The sequence below is a fragment of the Alligator sinensis genome, unplaced genomic scaffold, assembly GCF_000455745.1.
Source record: "Alligator sinensis unplaced genomic scaffold, ASM45574v1 scaffold215_3, whole genome shotgun sequence".
In the NCBI taxonomy this organism is placed as follows: domain Eukaryota; kingdom Metazoa; phylum Chordata; order Crocodylia; family Alligatoridae; genus Alligator; species Alligator sinensis.
The window spans coordinates 12,856-28,993 of NW_005842175.1; the positions used below are offsets into that span (position 1 = coordinate 12,856).

The 16,138-nt window shown below is 48.2% G+C and overlaps 2 protein-coding genes across 4 annotated transcripts in view; one reads left to right on the top strand and one right to left on the bottom strand.

Annotated features, from left to right (window-relative positions):
* Positions 1-2,463, top strand: part of SLC16A8 (solute carrier family 16 member 8) — a 14,279-nt gene extending 11,816 nt beyond the window's left edge. The window contains exon 5 of the mRNA XM_006025941.2: positions 1,659-2,463. Coding sequence (XP_006026003.1) covers positions 1,659-2,050 — 392 coding nt within the window. The 3' untranslated portion in view covers positions 2,051-2,463. The remainder of the gene's footprint in view (positions 1-1,658) is intronic.
* A 454-nt stretch (positions 2,464-2,917) lies between these two features.
* PICK1 (protein interacting with PRKCA 1) overlaps positions 2,918-16,138 on the bottom strand; it is a 21,022-nt gene continuing 7,801 nt past the window's right edge. For all 3 annotated transcript variants that reach the window (XM_006025942.3, XM_006025943.3, XM_006025944.3), the window contains exons 7-14: positions 13,223-13,276; positions 13,056-13,118; positions 11,865-11,998; positions 9,025-9,117; positions 8,795-8,845; positions 7,130-7,274; positions 6,539-6,760; positions 2,918-5,887 (exon numbers count right to left, since the gene is read on the bottom strand). In XM_006025942.3, coding sequence (XP_006026004.1) covers positions 5,715-5,887; positions 6,539-6,760; positions 7,130-7,274; positions 8,795-8,845; positions 9,025-9,117; positions 11,865-11,998; positions 13,056-13,118; positions 13,223-13,276 — 935 coding nt within the window. In that variant the 3' untranslated portion in view covers positions 2,918-5,714. The remainder of the gene's footprint in view (positions 5,888-6,538; positions 6,761-7,129; positions 7,275-8,794; positions 8,846-9,024; positions 9,118-11,864; positions 11,999-13,055; positions 13,119-13,222; positions 13,277-16,138) is intronic.

The window sequence follows — 16,138 nt, forward strand, 5'->3', positions numbered from 1 at the left end:
GGGAAAGAGGAGGCCATGGGAGGAGCAGAAAGAGGAAGGGGGAGAGAGAAAGTTGTCCTATCCCCAACCCCTTTGTTTTTCCCTCAGATTCAGGCCATAAGGTGCCCTTAAGATCATCTAGTCCAGGGGTGGGTAGCCTCTGAATATGGCATGCAACAGAGTGGGAGGGAGCAGGGAATGCAAGGAAGAGAGGGCAGAGCAACAGGGGAAGGGGATCACAGTGGCACTTCGGGGAGTACAGGGCTTATCTTGGGATATGCCTGTCAAAAATGTTGGCCCCTAAAGTACAGCCTGTGTTACACAAGTAGTCAGAATTTAAGCCACATGTAGCAAGCTCTGTATTCAATATGTCAATGAAATGCATCTTTTGGAATGATAGTCCATCTTAGTTGGGAGGTGGTTACGAGTACTTTGATCAGTACATAGTGCTGGAGCAGAGCAAGAACACTAGAGAGGATGGGGGAGGGGGCTGGGGCTGCTGGAGCACAGAAGCACAAGACAGTTTTTTTTATGCCAGGAGCAGCTAGTATGTACGATGCAACGTAACTGGAATGCAGCCTTCAGCCCCAACCGTAGCAAAACCAAATTGTTCCCTGGTTGTATGTTGTGTCTACAGGCAGTAGGAGAGAATCCAGCTGCAGGGGCCTGATGGTATGGGAAGTTTGCATTTGCTGGGAAACCCAGTCTGACGGGAGCAGAGATGAAGTGAAAGCTGGGTTTTAACAATGCCACTTTGTTTGGCATAATCCTATTTAGCTGCTTCTCAGGCTGCTGAGCTGAGGAGATGAGGAAGTTTGCTTTGTTGCAACTGCCCTTTGCTACCCTTACTCTACACCCAGCCTGAAATCGCATGTGCTGAGGACTTCCACAGCTGTATCCCACAAGTAATACCTTGGGGGACAATTCAGAGACCCAACATAGATTTCAAGCATTCTACTGTAGTATAGATGACCTCATTGCCCATTTTGAGTCATGGGAACATAGACCTCTAAGGACCTCCTGGGTCAGAGCCTAGTCCCTCTACTCCTTTTCATAAGGGTCCATTCAAGGTTATTCTTCAATGTAGCTAGTTATTTGTTTGCCCTCAGTGGTCCTACTAGGCAGCTGTTCCAAAACTTCAGTGCACTGATTAAAAACCTTCTAGCTTTCACCCTTAATTTATTCACTGTCAGTTTATAGCCATTTATTCTAGCACCGACATTGTCCTTTAGCTGAAACAGCTCTTCTCCCTCCCTACTGTTCATCACACTGATGCATTTAGAAATGACAATCCTACAACCTTATCACCATCATTTTGCTAGTTAAATGAAACAACGTCTTCTAGTGTCATCTAGCATTCAATATTGTTGAGAGAGACAGGAGCAGTGCCAAATGACATCACCACAATTGTTTAACACTTGCGGAACCATGAAAAACTTAACAAAAAGTAGAATTACAAACTCACCTCTTTGATCACATCTTGTCTGTCCTTCCCAGCCAGCCTTGAACAGCTTTGTGAAGAGTAATTTTCAATATTCCAAGAGATGCAGCTGCAGTTTATTTCCTTGAGAAGTTGCTTCTCAGCTAAAACTAATGGATTGAGGTTTAAACCTATTATTGCCAATGTAAACAGCTCCCTGACAGTCTGAGACCTGACTTATTTCTTCTTTAACTATCAGGACGCTTGGTGGATGCCCTGAAGAACTATGAGGTCATCTTCTACCTGGCTGGCTCGGAGGTTGTACTCTCCTCCCTCTTCCTGGGCGTCGTGAGCTACTGCTGCCTGAATCGGGGGAAAAAGACACCTCCACCAGCAAAGACCTCTTCCACAGGTGCTGGCAGTGACACAGAAGAGGCAGAGTCAGATGCACAGGAAGTAGAAGACCATGCAGATGACAACCACCAACAATCCCACAGCACCAACAGTGCCCTCATTGTGGGGAGTGATGCTGTGAACCATTTAAGGGAGGATCAGAGCATGGATGCAGTTGGGCGGCCTGAGGGTGATGGGGAGGCATTGATGTCAGTCAGATGCAGCTCCAACCAAACAGTAGAGAGAGAGAGTTTTTAGGAATTTAAAAGCCAGGATGGAGGAATATAGACAGACAGTGCTAAAGCACTGGATTGGTCTGGTTTGCAGACAACTATGTAAGTGGGAAGAATATGGGGAAAAGGATTGGGGCGAGGAGGAAAATGTGTGCGAGAAGGACAGGAGAGAATCTAAGAGTTAACAATTTTTAATGTATATGCGTAGAGACATGTTATATCTAGTGATGTGTTTAACAGCATGCTGCACATCCACCGATCTTTCACACAAGCTCAGAGGAGCTCTCTTGCTATCTAAACTGACCCTGGAAAACTTAAAGTTAACTAAGGCAATCAGTGGGCTTTAATTTTCCCATCTACGATGTCCCAATAAACCAAAATTACTCTTTACAATATGATCTCCAGCTGTTTGCTCTGTCTTCAGTGTCTCTCATATCTGCCTCAGGACAAAACAGACCAAGGTCCACACGCTGTAGAAGGGCAGAGGAAACTAATGCACAATATTCTTAAGATGAACTTGCCTCTCCCCCAGACTGAGGCTACGTAGGCCATGTTTGCAGGAACCAATGGCATAGGAAGGATGTGATGGTTCTCTTGCAAGGAGGCAGTGGGGGATTGGGTCTGGAACAGTAATTCAGTACAGAGTGCAAGGGAAGGAAAAGTTTATATAACCAAATGCCACTAGCCAGCCTCTATGATGTAAGACCTCAAGTGAAAGAATATTAGCAAGCCCTCTCCCTAAAGGCTGCACCTGCTAGATTTAAACTGGGTGTGGGAGAGGGTAGCTGGCAAGTGATGGGAATAGCTGGCAGTGTGGGGTGGTCTTTCTTCAGGGCCCAGGTATAGACAAGCCATGTTCCAAGGGATTATCCAACTCCAGAGTAATAGTACACAAGGGCTTGGTGTTTATTTAAAAAGAAAACCCCTTATACAAAGGACTCAATGTTACAGCAGAAAAACATGCAGCAGCCAGAGGGTACACTGAATTACGGTGTTTGAGCAAGTAGTAAATCAGGCTTGGGGCCCCCAGGCTGAAGGGATGGATTTCTGGATTCTAAGAGACCAATCTTCCCTGGCGTGCTTAAACAACACTTAATCCGCTTTCAGACTGGGTCTCTCATAACCCCTGTAGTCAAAGCCTTTTTTCCAGTTTCATGAACTGTGTCACCTTGCATGCCCTATGACAGCACCTTGCAGGACCTATTGCTACATCAAGGGATCAAAAACTGAATAGAGGAGTGGAAGGCAGCAGGCTCAGGGCATGACTCGGTGGAGGCAATCTGAAGAGGAATTGGGTCATGGGAAAGGGGAAAGAAAACAAGTCTTGCTCCAGCTGTTTCTCATCAAGGCACCTACTCACAGGTGCTATTGATCTGTTGCAACAAAGACAGTTTTAGAAAAAGAGATGGGAATAGAATGGGTCAAATAAACTAGCAAAGCTGTGCTTCCTCCCTCTGTGGCTGAACTGCAGCAGGTGGTACTGCTACCTCCTTGTTGTGTGACAAATGGTCTCAGACTGCTGGCCCTGAATTCATGATAATTTACTTCATGCACTCAAATGCGTCTGAGCCAAGTGTCAAGCTTTCAAACCCTTGTAGAACTGGTATAGAAGATGTCAGAGACTTTCCATTACCTAGTATACTTCCTTGCCCATCAAGGATCCTCTCTGAACATTCTCTGGAGTACTGTCTGGTTCATCTGCTTTTAAATGACTTGAGAGCAAGAGCTGTCAGCATATCTGTGGCAAGACTATTCCAAGACTAACCAGAGCAAACCTATTCTCAATACTCAGCCGACAGGACACTTCACTTAAGTTTCAGCCCATAGATTCTAACCATACAGCCAGCCCTCTTTTAATGCCAACTTAACATGCTTCTCTGCAAAGGAGCTTGGGTAAAGAAAAAGGAAAAAGTTATAATTTGGAAACAGCCCAGGGGCTGCTGTTGTTTACTGAGTATCTTACCTAGCTTCACAGGCAGACAAGGTTCTTTGGGTAGATGTACTATCTTTTATTAGACCAACTAAATAGTTGGAAAAATTGTTCTTTGCAAGCTTTTGGGCACAAGCACCCTTCTTCCTAGCCTCAGAATTCAAGCATCACAAAAGTAGTACATTGCCTCCTCTACCTTTGCTTGTTAAGCTGCACTGAGCATATAACTCAGGACCTGTGCCCCTATGCTCACTCATTTGGAGTTCTCTCCTTTACACATTTGGTCCAGTTCTTTGATTACATTAATTGCTCATTTTACTTCCCACTGAATAAGTAATGGCTTAGCTCATAAGCAGGAACTAATCTGAATAACTTTTTAAATGAGACTTGGTGCCACAATATTCCCAATATGCTATTCCCAAGGCAGTCTTCCCAATGTCTTCTGCCAGTCAAGTTTCCAGAAATGGGCAGAATATGACTGCAGCAAGTGGGTTTGTGGCACTCAGTCTTTCCAGTTGCAATTGTCTTGCACATTCCTATAAGCTACTTTGCATGTCTGGCACAGCTGGCAACTTTTCAGTGGCAGGGCTTCAATATCAGCATAGGCTTCTGCTGTGGCAGCTAATGTGGCATACGTGAGAAGGTACCATAGGATGAGACACATATGGAGCACTGTGTTTTATGAGATGGATGATGGCCCTCTAAGTCAAGTCACAGCAGGGCATGGAATAGCAGTATACACAGAAATGCCCTATGTACATCATACTTCTTATTTGCAAAGCAGGCTCATACTGCAGCCACCACCATTATGTCAGCTCTGTTTAAGGAGCTAACAATTTGTATGCGACAAAAGCTACTTGGACAATTCAGACACTTTATCTCTCACCTTAGGACTATAGTAAAGGGATGAGAAGTGACAGAACCACTAAAATGATTTAAAAAAGAAAAAGAAATAAACATAGTGTTTTATTACAGATATCAGTAAACACATTACAACCCATTCAAGTCTTCCAGAGCAGCCTGGCCCTAAACAGCCTTCTCCCAGGCACTGATGGAGAAGATAAGAGATTCCATAAACAAAATAAGAAGAAATATATACAACATAAATTAATGCTCTTGCATAGCTTCTCTCACTGCCATCATTATGGGTTGGGAAGAAGCTAAACCCATCACCCTCAAAGACCCTGCCACAGGTATTATTGCCAGCTGCCAATACCAAAGGCCCTCTCATGGAATTGAGATTCCCCAAGAGGAGAGAGAAAAGTGGTGGGGTCCAATAGGATCCACGCTCACCTTAAGTTTTTTCTTTTTGCCTTTTGTTCAAGGCAGGGTGAGAGGGACATTAGCCATGGGGTCTGGCTAAGCTCTCTGATCTGAAAGCAATGCTGTAAGGGTAACAGAATGGTTGTGTAAGGAAGGACAAGGAGAGTCGACAGGTGGCAGTAAGCTCTATGCTTAGTATGGCTGCTTACTCTCTTGTGTTTAAACATCTCTGCTTTGTCCTCTCCACGCAGTTTTGAGGCTCTTGCCCCCTCTACTATACGGCTACAGTATGTCTTCCCTAGTTTTAAATTGGATATATAGTCCTTCACACAGGCTCAAGGGGAAGGGTGCACGTAGAAGGTACTGTGTCTGGAAGGAGCACATCTGGTTAAAGCCAACCATGAGCAAATACAAGAGAAGAATGACTGAGAGGGAATGCCCCAACCAGAATCCCCTGACTCCACATCAAAGTCTATGAGCCTTTCTGCACTGGTCTCTACAAGCTAGCCCTTTGCCTCTCTGCTGGTGAAAAGGATTCTCTTCTGGAACAACAAGGGTCCTCTCTTTCCTTGGGAAGGGTGATGCTGCATACAGGAATAACTCCAATTTCCTGAAAAAAGATGGCACAATCCTTTGGAGAAAGCAGCACACGATGGTTGTCTGTTTCTTCTGGGACAGAAGAAGCAAGGTAAACTAGTCAGTAGAATTACTGGGAAAGGTGGGCAATATTCTACTCTCCCCCTCAGGGGGCAGTAAATTAGTAAATAAATAAGGCTAAAAAGTTGGGAGTGTTGGCAGAGGAAACCTCTCTGCCCCTACTGGTCAATAATGAGGTGAGTGATCTGGTTGACTACCCTTTATACAAGTAGAGAGAAAAGACCAGGGGGCATTTTCCAACTATCCATAGCCATCCCTCTCCCAGTGCTGTTTTGTTAGCTTACATAGGCAAGCAGTAGCAGAGGGACAGCAGCATATCCTGCACACTCTGTAGTAGCCCCTCTGCTAATGGAATGGTGCACTAGGAAGTGGGATTTTTTGAGGGTTTCTAGACTATAAACCCTCTCCCCTCCACATCTGACTTGACAATGGAATTAGAGGGGAGGGGAGGTGGAACACAGCAAAGAGGGAGAGAAGAAGTCAGACAGAGGCTGGACCACATCAACCCATCTGCTCACCCCTGAAGCACAGTCATCCCAGGCAGGGCTTTATATATAAAATCACAGAGGATGAACTGCCATTAAAATAGATTTTATCAGTCTCTGTCATGTCTGTTCCAGCTGCCACATCAGCTTATTCAGGCATCATCGATGAGCTTCTCACCATTTGCTTCCTCCTTCCTACTGCCCTCCCTGTCTCCACCATCCTCCTCCTCCTCTTCTGCCCCATCTGTGAAGACATCCTTCTGACCATAGCTCAGGGTGGTGCGTGCTAGATCCACCTCGATGGGAAAAACATCAGCATCCCGGAGCACAGCATAGCAGTCATCGTAATACTTGGACATGGTAGAGACAAAGCGCTGGAGCTGGAACACAATGTCCTGCACTGTAGAGCGGATGGGGAGGTGAATCAGTGCAGGATATAGCAGATTGTGTGGGAAGGAGAAATAGTCTCATCTGTTCAGTGACTTGCCATTGTGTCCACCCCCACCCTCTTTCACATCCAAACCCACATACAAAGGCTGTAACCAAGTCTTCCTCTCTCTGACTAGCCAAAGATTTTTGTGTTGCAGTCACATTCATGCTCTAAACCCTGTAACAAAAGGGCTCATGGAGGAACACAGAACCAGACAGGACAAGGTCACTGAGATGCAGGCAACAAGTTTGCTCAGCTAAGATGAGGAAAGAACCCAAGAACAAAGAATGAGTCCTACACCAACCCCCATAAGCTGCGGGCAAAGGCAGTGACACTCACCATGTTTCTGGTCCAGCAGCTCAATTTTCTCCAGCACATCCTTCCTCATCTTGGCAAAACGTGCGCGTGCCTCCTGGCGACAGCGTAGGATAAGGCGGTATTCATAGTTTCCAGTGCTGACCCTGTAGAGGGGCTCACCCAGTGCCTGCCAAGACCACCACACTATCTTAGAGACTCCCAAAGAGCAGCACACGAAAGGGTCTGCTTCTACAGAGCTTCTATACTGATGGAAGCTCATGGACCTTGAGTCACCAAACCAATCAGACAGCAGCCCTTTTGGGTGCAGTGAAACCATTCATGAGTTGCTGAACATTATGGACTCCTAGACAATTAATGACTTAAGAGCCTAGAGCTCTGAGCACCCTATCTTAGGACAGCCAACAGTTAAAATGGCTGCAAAGGCTTCTACATGACAAAAGTTATGAAGCAGTAACAACAGGAAGTAAGAAGAGTTGGCTGTGCTGAACTGGATTTGGTAGTGGACCCATTAATGTAGAAACCAGCAGGACTAATCCTCGAGGCTTAGCTTCTGTATGTGCATGCAGGTTCCATATGGGCCACATCTGAGGGACTGAGAAAATGCAGGTTGGATGCATGAACTTGCATCAGTAAGAGTGTGACTCCTGCCTTCCCAACACATGGAATTATTAACACACATGGAATTGTCCCATAGCATTTTTGAGAGGAAAGGATTAGAGTATGTCAAGCAAAGTGCATAGTGCCCTCTAATGACACTCAGGCTTTCTTGTGCTGATGGTTTTGAAATATGCTTCTTTTTAATGTGTGCCAAAACCCAGCAAAAACATTCTGCTGAGAGATTCTCTCTTCTTCTATAGCAAGATGTTATATTGTCATTGGGTGCTCAGTTACTCAACTTTTACTAGTTACCGGAGAGGCAGCACTGTCTAGTCATCTGAGAACAGCACTCAGAGCCAAGACTTGTTTTAACCCCAGCTCCAGACTCTAACACTGACCTGGGACAAGCCACATCTTTTGTTTACAGATGGGGAAACTTGAGATGTTTACTTTTATAAAGGTGATGGTAAGGATTAGGTAAGGACTCTGAAAATTCAAAAAGCTGTATTTAACACCAAGAGTAATTTTCTATGCAGTGTGAGGATTTAGGAAGTCTTCTGGTTTAAATATATGTTTCTAAAAGTTGGTTTTTTAAGGAAAACTCATTTCAGAAGAATTTCTCTTCAGCTACATGGGCACTCTTACCCCACAGTAAATAAAACCTAGTCTGATGCAGCTTGGTCCTCAGTAAAAGAGGGGTAAAATTACCAAGAGTTACCTTTTCTGTACCACAGGGGAGAAGCATGCACATGGACAATTACTGAACAGCAATCAACATGTTGAAAAGGCCAACTCCTCCTCTGCCTTATAAAAACTTGTTTGTATGCTTCTGTCCTGACTACACATACAGGAAAGAAGGTTGGTTCCAAAGGGGTGCAATGGCACTAGTGTTCCACAAAAGTTACTGCTTCCAGTTTGTTTTTTTTTAAATCGCACTTGAAGACCTTCAGGTTTGAACACTTGTTTATTAAAAGTGCTCATCACAAGGTAGAGATATCCATGGATGCAGGTGAACACAAGTTTGCCTACACTTGTCTGCAACCACAAAAGTGCTACAGAAACACAACCTGCTGTAGTTTTGGTACTCACAATGCAGCTGTACTCCTCATCATCCATTTCTTTCACTTTCAGGCAGTAAGACTATAAAGGATTAAACACACAAAATACAAAGGGTTAAAATAAGTTCCCACCACCACCCAGAGCAGACTGCCACCCAGTTATCAGCCAGTCAGAAGTGCAGAGGTTCTCCCAGTTTGTGTGTCTTCATGCTATAATTCTATGAAGCAATTTCTCCAGAGCTGTCAAAAGCAAGAACTCACCAAGTACTCAAACTTGACATCCAGGTATTTTTTGATCGTCAGCCTTGTGTCAGGAATGGCTTTATTCAGGTATGTGTTCAAGTCACTCAGCATCTAGGGGAAAACAATGATTCATAAATAATAAGACCTAAAACAACTATCTGTGATGATCACAGATCTCTGATCTCCTGTACAACATGGCCATAAGACTTCTCCAAATTAATTACTGTTTGAACTCTTGGGGGAAAAAAAATCCCATCTTGATTTAAAAATTGCCCGTGATGGAATATCAACCGCAACTCCTGGTCCACTGTTCCAAAAGTTAAAAATGCATGCCTAATTTCATGACTAATTTTGCATAACTTCAGTTTACAGCCTGTCGCAGGGCACTAAGATGCCTGCTCCTTTAAGAGCAGAAACTGCCTAGGGAGAGGACCCTAAGAGCTAGACAGCAACCCCACAGGCAGGTTACTATGGCAGCAGGCTAACAAGGGAATTAGCCTGCACCTGCACCCAGTCAGCTAACCGGAAGAAGGCGGGGCCCTGGGCACATATAAACCCCAGGGCTGAGCCCAGAAGGAGTTAGTCCTCTGGCAGTAGCCAAGGGAAGGGGCCTCCAGGGAAGAATTGCCCAGAGATGCTGTGGCTGCCTGATATGCTGCATATAGGGCTAATGGGGCTCCAGCAGCTCACCAGGTACCCTGGCCTACAAGGCACTTAGTGCTGGGGGGAAGCTTGACTCTTTTAAAGGGACAGAGCGCACCCTGAACTGCTTGTATTATGTTATAGCCCAAGGGCCCATATTTTGGTTGCTGTTTATAAACCGGTGGATCAGGCTGAGGCTATTGGGGAAGGAGGAGGCCTCATTGGGGGCCCACTACAGTGTGGGGACCCCAGCACCAGGGGGTGCAGTGACAAAGGGGGTGAGCAGAGCCCAGCACCAGTGTGGGGCACAGAGACAGGGCTGCAGAGAGCCCGGGTGATGACAGGAGGCTGAGCTATATCAAGGCCCCCAGAGAAGCAATGTTTAAATACCATCTGTGAGGCTTGGGGCATGGTAAACAGGTGGTTTTGGAGCCATGCATCTAGCCCATACGGCTGAGGGTGTCCCATGAGGCATCCATTTTGAGCAGGACCCAAAAAGGGGTCCAAGAACCCACAGGGTTCAATGGGGTCCATCAGGACCGAATCCAAACACAAACTTGAGGGCAGCCTCCCTATATTATAAATTACCAGCAAGACGTGGCAGGCGAGGAAAAGGGTGCCCATTAGGCAAGACTGGCACGGTCACGGAGCCCTAGGGGCATCACGGCTATCCCTGGAGACCCATCCCGCAACACAGCCACTCAATTTTGTTATACCTTTGTCTGCTGGGCTGAAGAACTCAATATCAGTGCACTGAACCCTTGGTAGATACTTAAAGTATGATGAACTAATTCCTTAACATTTTCTTTGCTCAGCCAAAAAGCTAGAGCTCTCCTGCTAATGTATGTTTCCTAATCTTTCACTCACTCTTGCCTGAACTGTTTTCAATTATATGCATCAACATACCATCTTTACTTGACTCCAAAATGCATCTCTTCCCCACGTAGCATGGGGGCAAAAAAAAGGCCTCATCTTAAATTCAGTTACAGCCCTAGGGTAGGTAATGGCCTAGCTCTGACTTTGGCCCCCAATTCTGGGCTAAAACTGAAACTGAGCTGCTGCCTGCCCCAGGCCAAAATGGCTCATCTGGCAGGGAAGGGAGCTCACAGCTGGAAGTGACCACACAGTGTTGAGGGCAGGGGGAGGAAAGACCCAGCAGAAGATATTATTTATAATTTTCCATGTATCTAGTTATGCAATTGTGGACAGGGCATCTTTAATTCAAAGTCTTCTTGGATTTGGGTAAATACAGTACATTTGAAACTGTGGACACCAAAACTGACTGCAGTAGTGGTTGTACCTGTGCCTATTCCAGAGATAATATAAACCTCTCTATACAAGTTAATGAAAGTAATTGGTATAGTAGTTGGGCTAAGGAGGAAGAAGAGATGCATTAAAACAGAACTAAAAGAGACTGACAGCATGTATACCATGAACTAGGCATTCTCAGCTTCCTTCATGGTAGGACAGGTGTCCATATCACTAAAACCACTGGTCTGATTGTACAAGTAGTACTTTTTTTTTTGACAGCCTCAGCCAAGGGCAATGACTGGACCCTGAAGATTTACCTACTCAACTAGTGTTGGCCATCAAAGAGAAGAATAGGCACACTCGGTTGTGTATGCGTGTGTGACAGTTGAGTTCAGGGGCATTAAGAAGGGGTAATATGCACTGCCACAGTCAGACAACAGGGAAGGTTTCATACTAACTAAGAAAATTGTCTTACATAAAGTATTGTAGCTTGACCAGGGGTGCTCAACCTCCAAACCATGGATGCATGGGGAGCCCCAGGCCCTGTACACTCAGTCAGGTGCTTGATCCCAGACCATAGGGTCAGGGGGGGTCAGGCCCCAGGGCCCAATCCTGATGTGGGGGGCCAGGAGGGGAGCAGTGCCAGGCCTCTAATGCATGACAACTGGGAGGGGGCAAGCAGCAGGGGCTGGGGCCAGGCCCCTGGAGTCCAGTCATGACACCCAAGCCTTGGACCAGCCCCACACCAATCATCTAGCCTGCACTGCCAAAAGCTTAAGCACCACTGAGTTAGACAATTCCTTTAAGGAACACTTCTGAAGTGTCATATTTAATTGCCTGTACTGTACCACAGTTTTTAAAACCAACCCCCCAGATCCAGATCCTGCATTTCTAGCATCTTCTCCCATCCTTCCCTCCGTTTTCAGTGCTGAAGCCCATCCCCAGCCTACAGTTTGGGTCTTTACCGGTTTGATGGTTTTCAGAAGGCGGATTCCAAACTTCTCAATGCTGCGATGGGCATCTGCAAACTTCACAAAGGCTTCACTGGCAGCTGGCTGCGGCTCCCGTACGCCAATGACTGAGAAAACGTCTCCAAATGCTGAGTAAAGAAAATAATTAATGCAGATGGAGAAGGGGCCTGCCATCAAGAACATTGGCGATGCGTAGGGATGCATGTGCACCCCCTGAGCGTGGCAGTGCACCCCCTATGAAAAAGGTGCCGCCAACACTGTTGGCGGCACCTGTGGGTGGTCACTGCTTGCCGCCCACCCTGCCAGCAGCATCTGTGGATGATCAGCAATGGCTGCTGGCCTTTGGCAGCATCTGCGGGTCGTCGCCAACCCCTGGTTGGCGCTTGCCACCCGTCAACCGCCAACAGCACAGGCGACGTCTGCAGGAGCTCCCTCACCTACTGCCACCCCACTCCTGCCACCACTGCCGTGCCCCCCAGCTACCAAGGGCATGCATCGTTCATGATCAAAAGCAACCTCTGCCCAAAATAAGATGCATGTGGCCGGGAGCAGGGTAACAATCTTGTTACCACAGGGTGCCACATGATCCTTAGGGCATTTTTACACATGCAAGTGCTGGGTGCTTTCAAAAGTGCCAGGTGCTGCTTGCAGTTGTATAAGTGGCGAAATGTGCATCAGTGCTGAGAAAATGGTGGCGGTGTGGTTTTGAACTAAAACGCATTGAAGATGCTTTAGTTCAAGAACACACTGCTGCCATTTTTTGTGCACTGATGTGCATTTCACCTCAGCTCACGGGCGCAGCAGACTCAATTAAGCAAGTCAGCTCCAAAGTGGTGGATCTCCAGTACACTGCGGGACAGAAAAGTATGTGTACAAATACTGTTTAAGACCGGGGTTTTCAGAGCCACACTCATCTCTCTCGTAAGGTGATGCCTAGAAGCACAGTGCCTTCTAACACCAGGACAGAAAACGGGCTCAATACCAGTTCAGAAGGAAATGTTCCATTTCCTCATTTATGTCTTTAGAATCTATTTTTCTTTGTGTGGTGCTCATACATTCAAATGAGGACTAAGTCTAATGTTTCCAAGGTTTAACACGATAATAATTTTTGAGATGATAATAGTCTTCCATTCCCCACCTCTGATGAAGATCCAGCCTGTAACAAGGCTCTTTCAGTCTGCTTACCTCTATGTGTCTGGGATAGTTCAAAGAAAGCTCGAAGAAGACCCTTGGTGTGCTCTGTCAAGCCTGTAGTCAGAGGAAAAAAGAACACAAATAATGCAACTGTGATACAGTATCTTATCCTTTCTACCCACCTCAATCCAGATGCTTAACAGAAGAGGGCAGTTTACCTTTGTACAGCTCTGCAGTCCTTTCCAACTCCTCCAACCTCTTCACCAACCCATCTAGAGGGAAAAAGTGTCAGAGAGTATGGGGTTAGGATGCCCAAATTTGGAAGACATAAGGATCTGCTTGGCTAAAAGGAACAGGCCAGTCACTGCCTAGGTAGCTGATTTTCACACATTTCAGGTATCCTCTGGCCCCAGCCTAAAATTAAAGAGCCCCAATGACACTATTTCATGAGCTCCCTAAGTAGATGTGGCAGACAGTGATGCAGCAGGTATGCCAGGGGATGGGAGCAAATCTATTTACAGCAGTCACCAACTGCAAGAGAGTGTCCTATGGGAAAACCTAATTTAGATTAGTTCCCCTAAGCACCTATCAGAAGTCAAAAGTGGGGAAGAGGATATTTCTAGAAAAGGGCTGTGCAACTGGCAGCTCATAATGAGTTAAACTGCCCATCACACCCCTCATTGCAGCAGCAGGTAGGAAGTTGCAGCAGCAGGTAGGAAGCTCCAGCCTCTGGGCTCCCCCTCCTTCCAGTTTGCCTTTCCTGCCCAGTGAACCCTGTAGCCCAGGGTACCTGGGTGGCACAGTGCAGCTGGGGTGTTCACAGCCACAAAGCTACCAGTGAGTTGGTGTGTCCTAGTGCACAATATGTGGGGACAGGAAAACATCAATATTGTGGGGAGAGGAGGGTACATGCAGCCCCCAGAGCTCATGGCCTCTGCTGCTGCAGCCCCTGCTAGTAGAGGTGCATTAATAGAGATTTTTTGGACTGATACCGATAGCTGATTTTTTAAGGAGCCATATCGGCTGATACAGATCCAATTTCCGATATGCAGCCCAGCAGCTTGAAGTTTGTTGCAGTGGAAGGGGAGGAGGAAGGAAAAGGGTATGGGTGGGGGGGGTAGATCAAGGTCGCTGTGGTGAGGGAGTGAGGAAGGGGCTGGGGCAGGTGCCGCATAGCTGGGGCAGGGCGCGGGATGGAGCCACAGGGGGGCAGCTCCCGCTGCTGTGCACACCCCAGGAGGGCATGGGGGTGGGGCATGTGCCCCTGGATCTGCACAGGGTGGGGTGGGCTGCCCTGCCGCTGTGGGTTGGGGCCTGAGCTGTGCTGGGCTCTTCCCGGCAGGGGCTGGGCCAGGCTCTGCTCAGGGTGGGCGGCAGCAGCACTGGGAGGGAGGTTTGGGGGGGGCTGCAGCCAGCACAAAATTCACTGTAGCCCCTCCCAAACCCTTCTCCCAGCACCACTGCCTGGCCTGAGTGCAGCCCAGCCAGAACCCCACCAGCAAGAGCTTGACACAGCCCCAGCCTGCAGTGGCAAACCCACCCCACGCAGATCTGGGAGCACATGCCCCCCCATGCCCTCCCAGGATGCGTGCAGCGGCAGCAGCTGCCGTCCTTCCCTGCACCTGCCGGATGAGTCATGGCTCCATCCTGCACCCCACCCCACCCCAGCTGGGCAGCGCCTGCCCCTGCCCCACTCCCTCCCTCACCACAGGGGCCTTGATCTGCACCCCACCCCCATTCCCATTCTCTCCCCCATCCGCTTCTACCACAACAGACTTACCAGCTGGACACTGCTCTTCAAGCTGCTGGGCTGTGTATTGGAAATTGGATCTGTATTAGCCGATATGCTGCGGCTGCACAGATGCATAGGGCATTTATCTGCCACATTAGTGACCACATCAAGCAAAAAAAGCCGATTTCTGATAAAGTAAATTTTCTTTATATTGGTGCCAATCCGATATTGGACTGATGTATCGGTGTACCTCTACCTGCTAGCGGGGCCCGAGCAGCCTCCAGCCACTTAGAAGCAAACCTGTCCTGGGCTGTTAATGCACAATTCAAGCAAGAAAGACTAATGAATGTTCCCTGCCTCACAAAATGCCCAGACACAGCTATGTACTATCAGTACACTGAGAATAAATGAGGTTGTACACAAATAAATATGTCAGACATCAGTACAGCACCCTTCCATCAGAGATCCAACAGTGCCAGAGAGGTTAATTTATTTGGCTCTCGTGAGCTCCTAGACCAAGGGTTGTCAACTGGTGGTACATGTACCCCCACAGGTACTTAGAAAAGTTGTAGGGGGTACACACAGGCAGGTGAGGATGGAGTGGGCAGGCAAGTGGAAAAGGGATGCACTGGGTGCCGGCGGCTCCACACAGCACACCACAGTGCCTCCCCTCCCCTGCGCCCCAGCTCACTCTCCCAATTGCCCGCCCCCACCCCGCCTCCACAGGTCTGAATGGAGTGGGGGAGGTGGGAAGGAGTGTGTTCTGTGCCCACCCTCCAGTGGCACACGATTGGCTGGGCACAGGGCCAGTCAGCAGCCCGCGGAGCCAAGGCCAGCCATGGCAAAGTGGTGTGGTATGCAGCAGTGGTGCTGCATGCGAGCTCCCCCCATTCGGCTGTCCCTCCCAGCACCGCCGCTATGCACAGCCCAAGGAGGGCATGGGGGGCACGTGCCCCTGGATCAGCACGCAGGGCTGGGCAGGGAGGGCTGTGGGCCACTGCAGGCTGGGGCCAGGGCAGTGCCAGGCTCTTCCCAGCAGGGGTGTTGGGCCTGGCTGCACTGGGAAGGAGTTGGGGGGGGCTACAGCAAATTTTGGGGGGGCTCCAGCCCCTCCCGTAGCCCCTTCCCAGTGCCACGGCTGCCCTCCCCGAGTGTAGCCTGGCCCAGCCTTGTGACTGGGCTTGCAGATCAAGACCCCCCCACAGTGCAGGAAGGAGTGGGGCAGGGGGGAATCATTCACCTCCTGCCCCTGCCCCACTCCTTCCTGCACTGCCATGACCTGGCCTAGCCAGGGCCCCATTCACCAAGAATGGGCCCTGGCTGGTCCAGGTCATGGGACAATCAGAGCCTGGCAGCTCGTCCAGGGGCGCAGGAGGGCAGCTCCTGCCGCTGCGTGCACAGC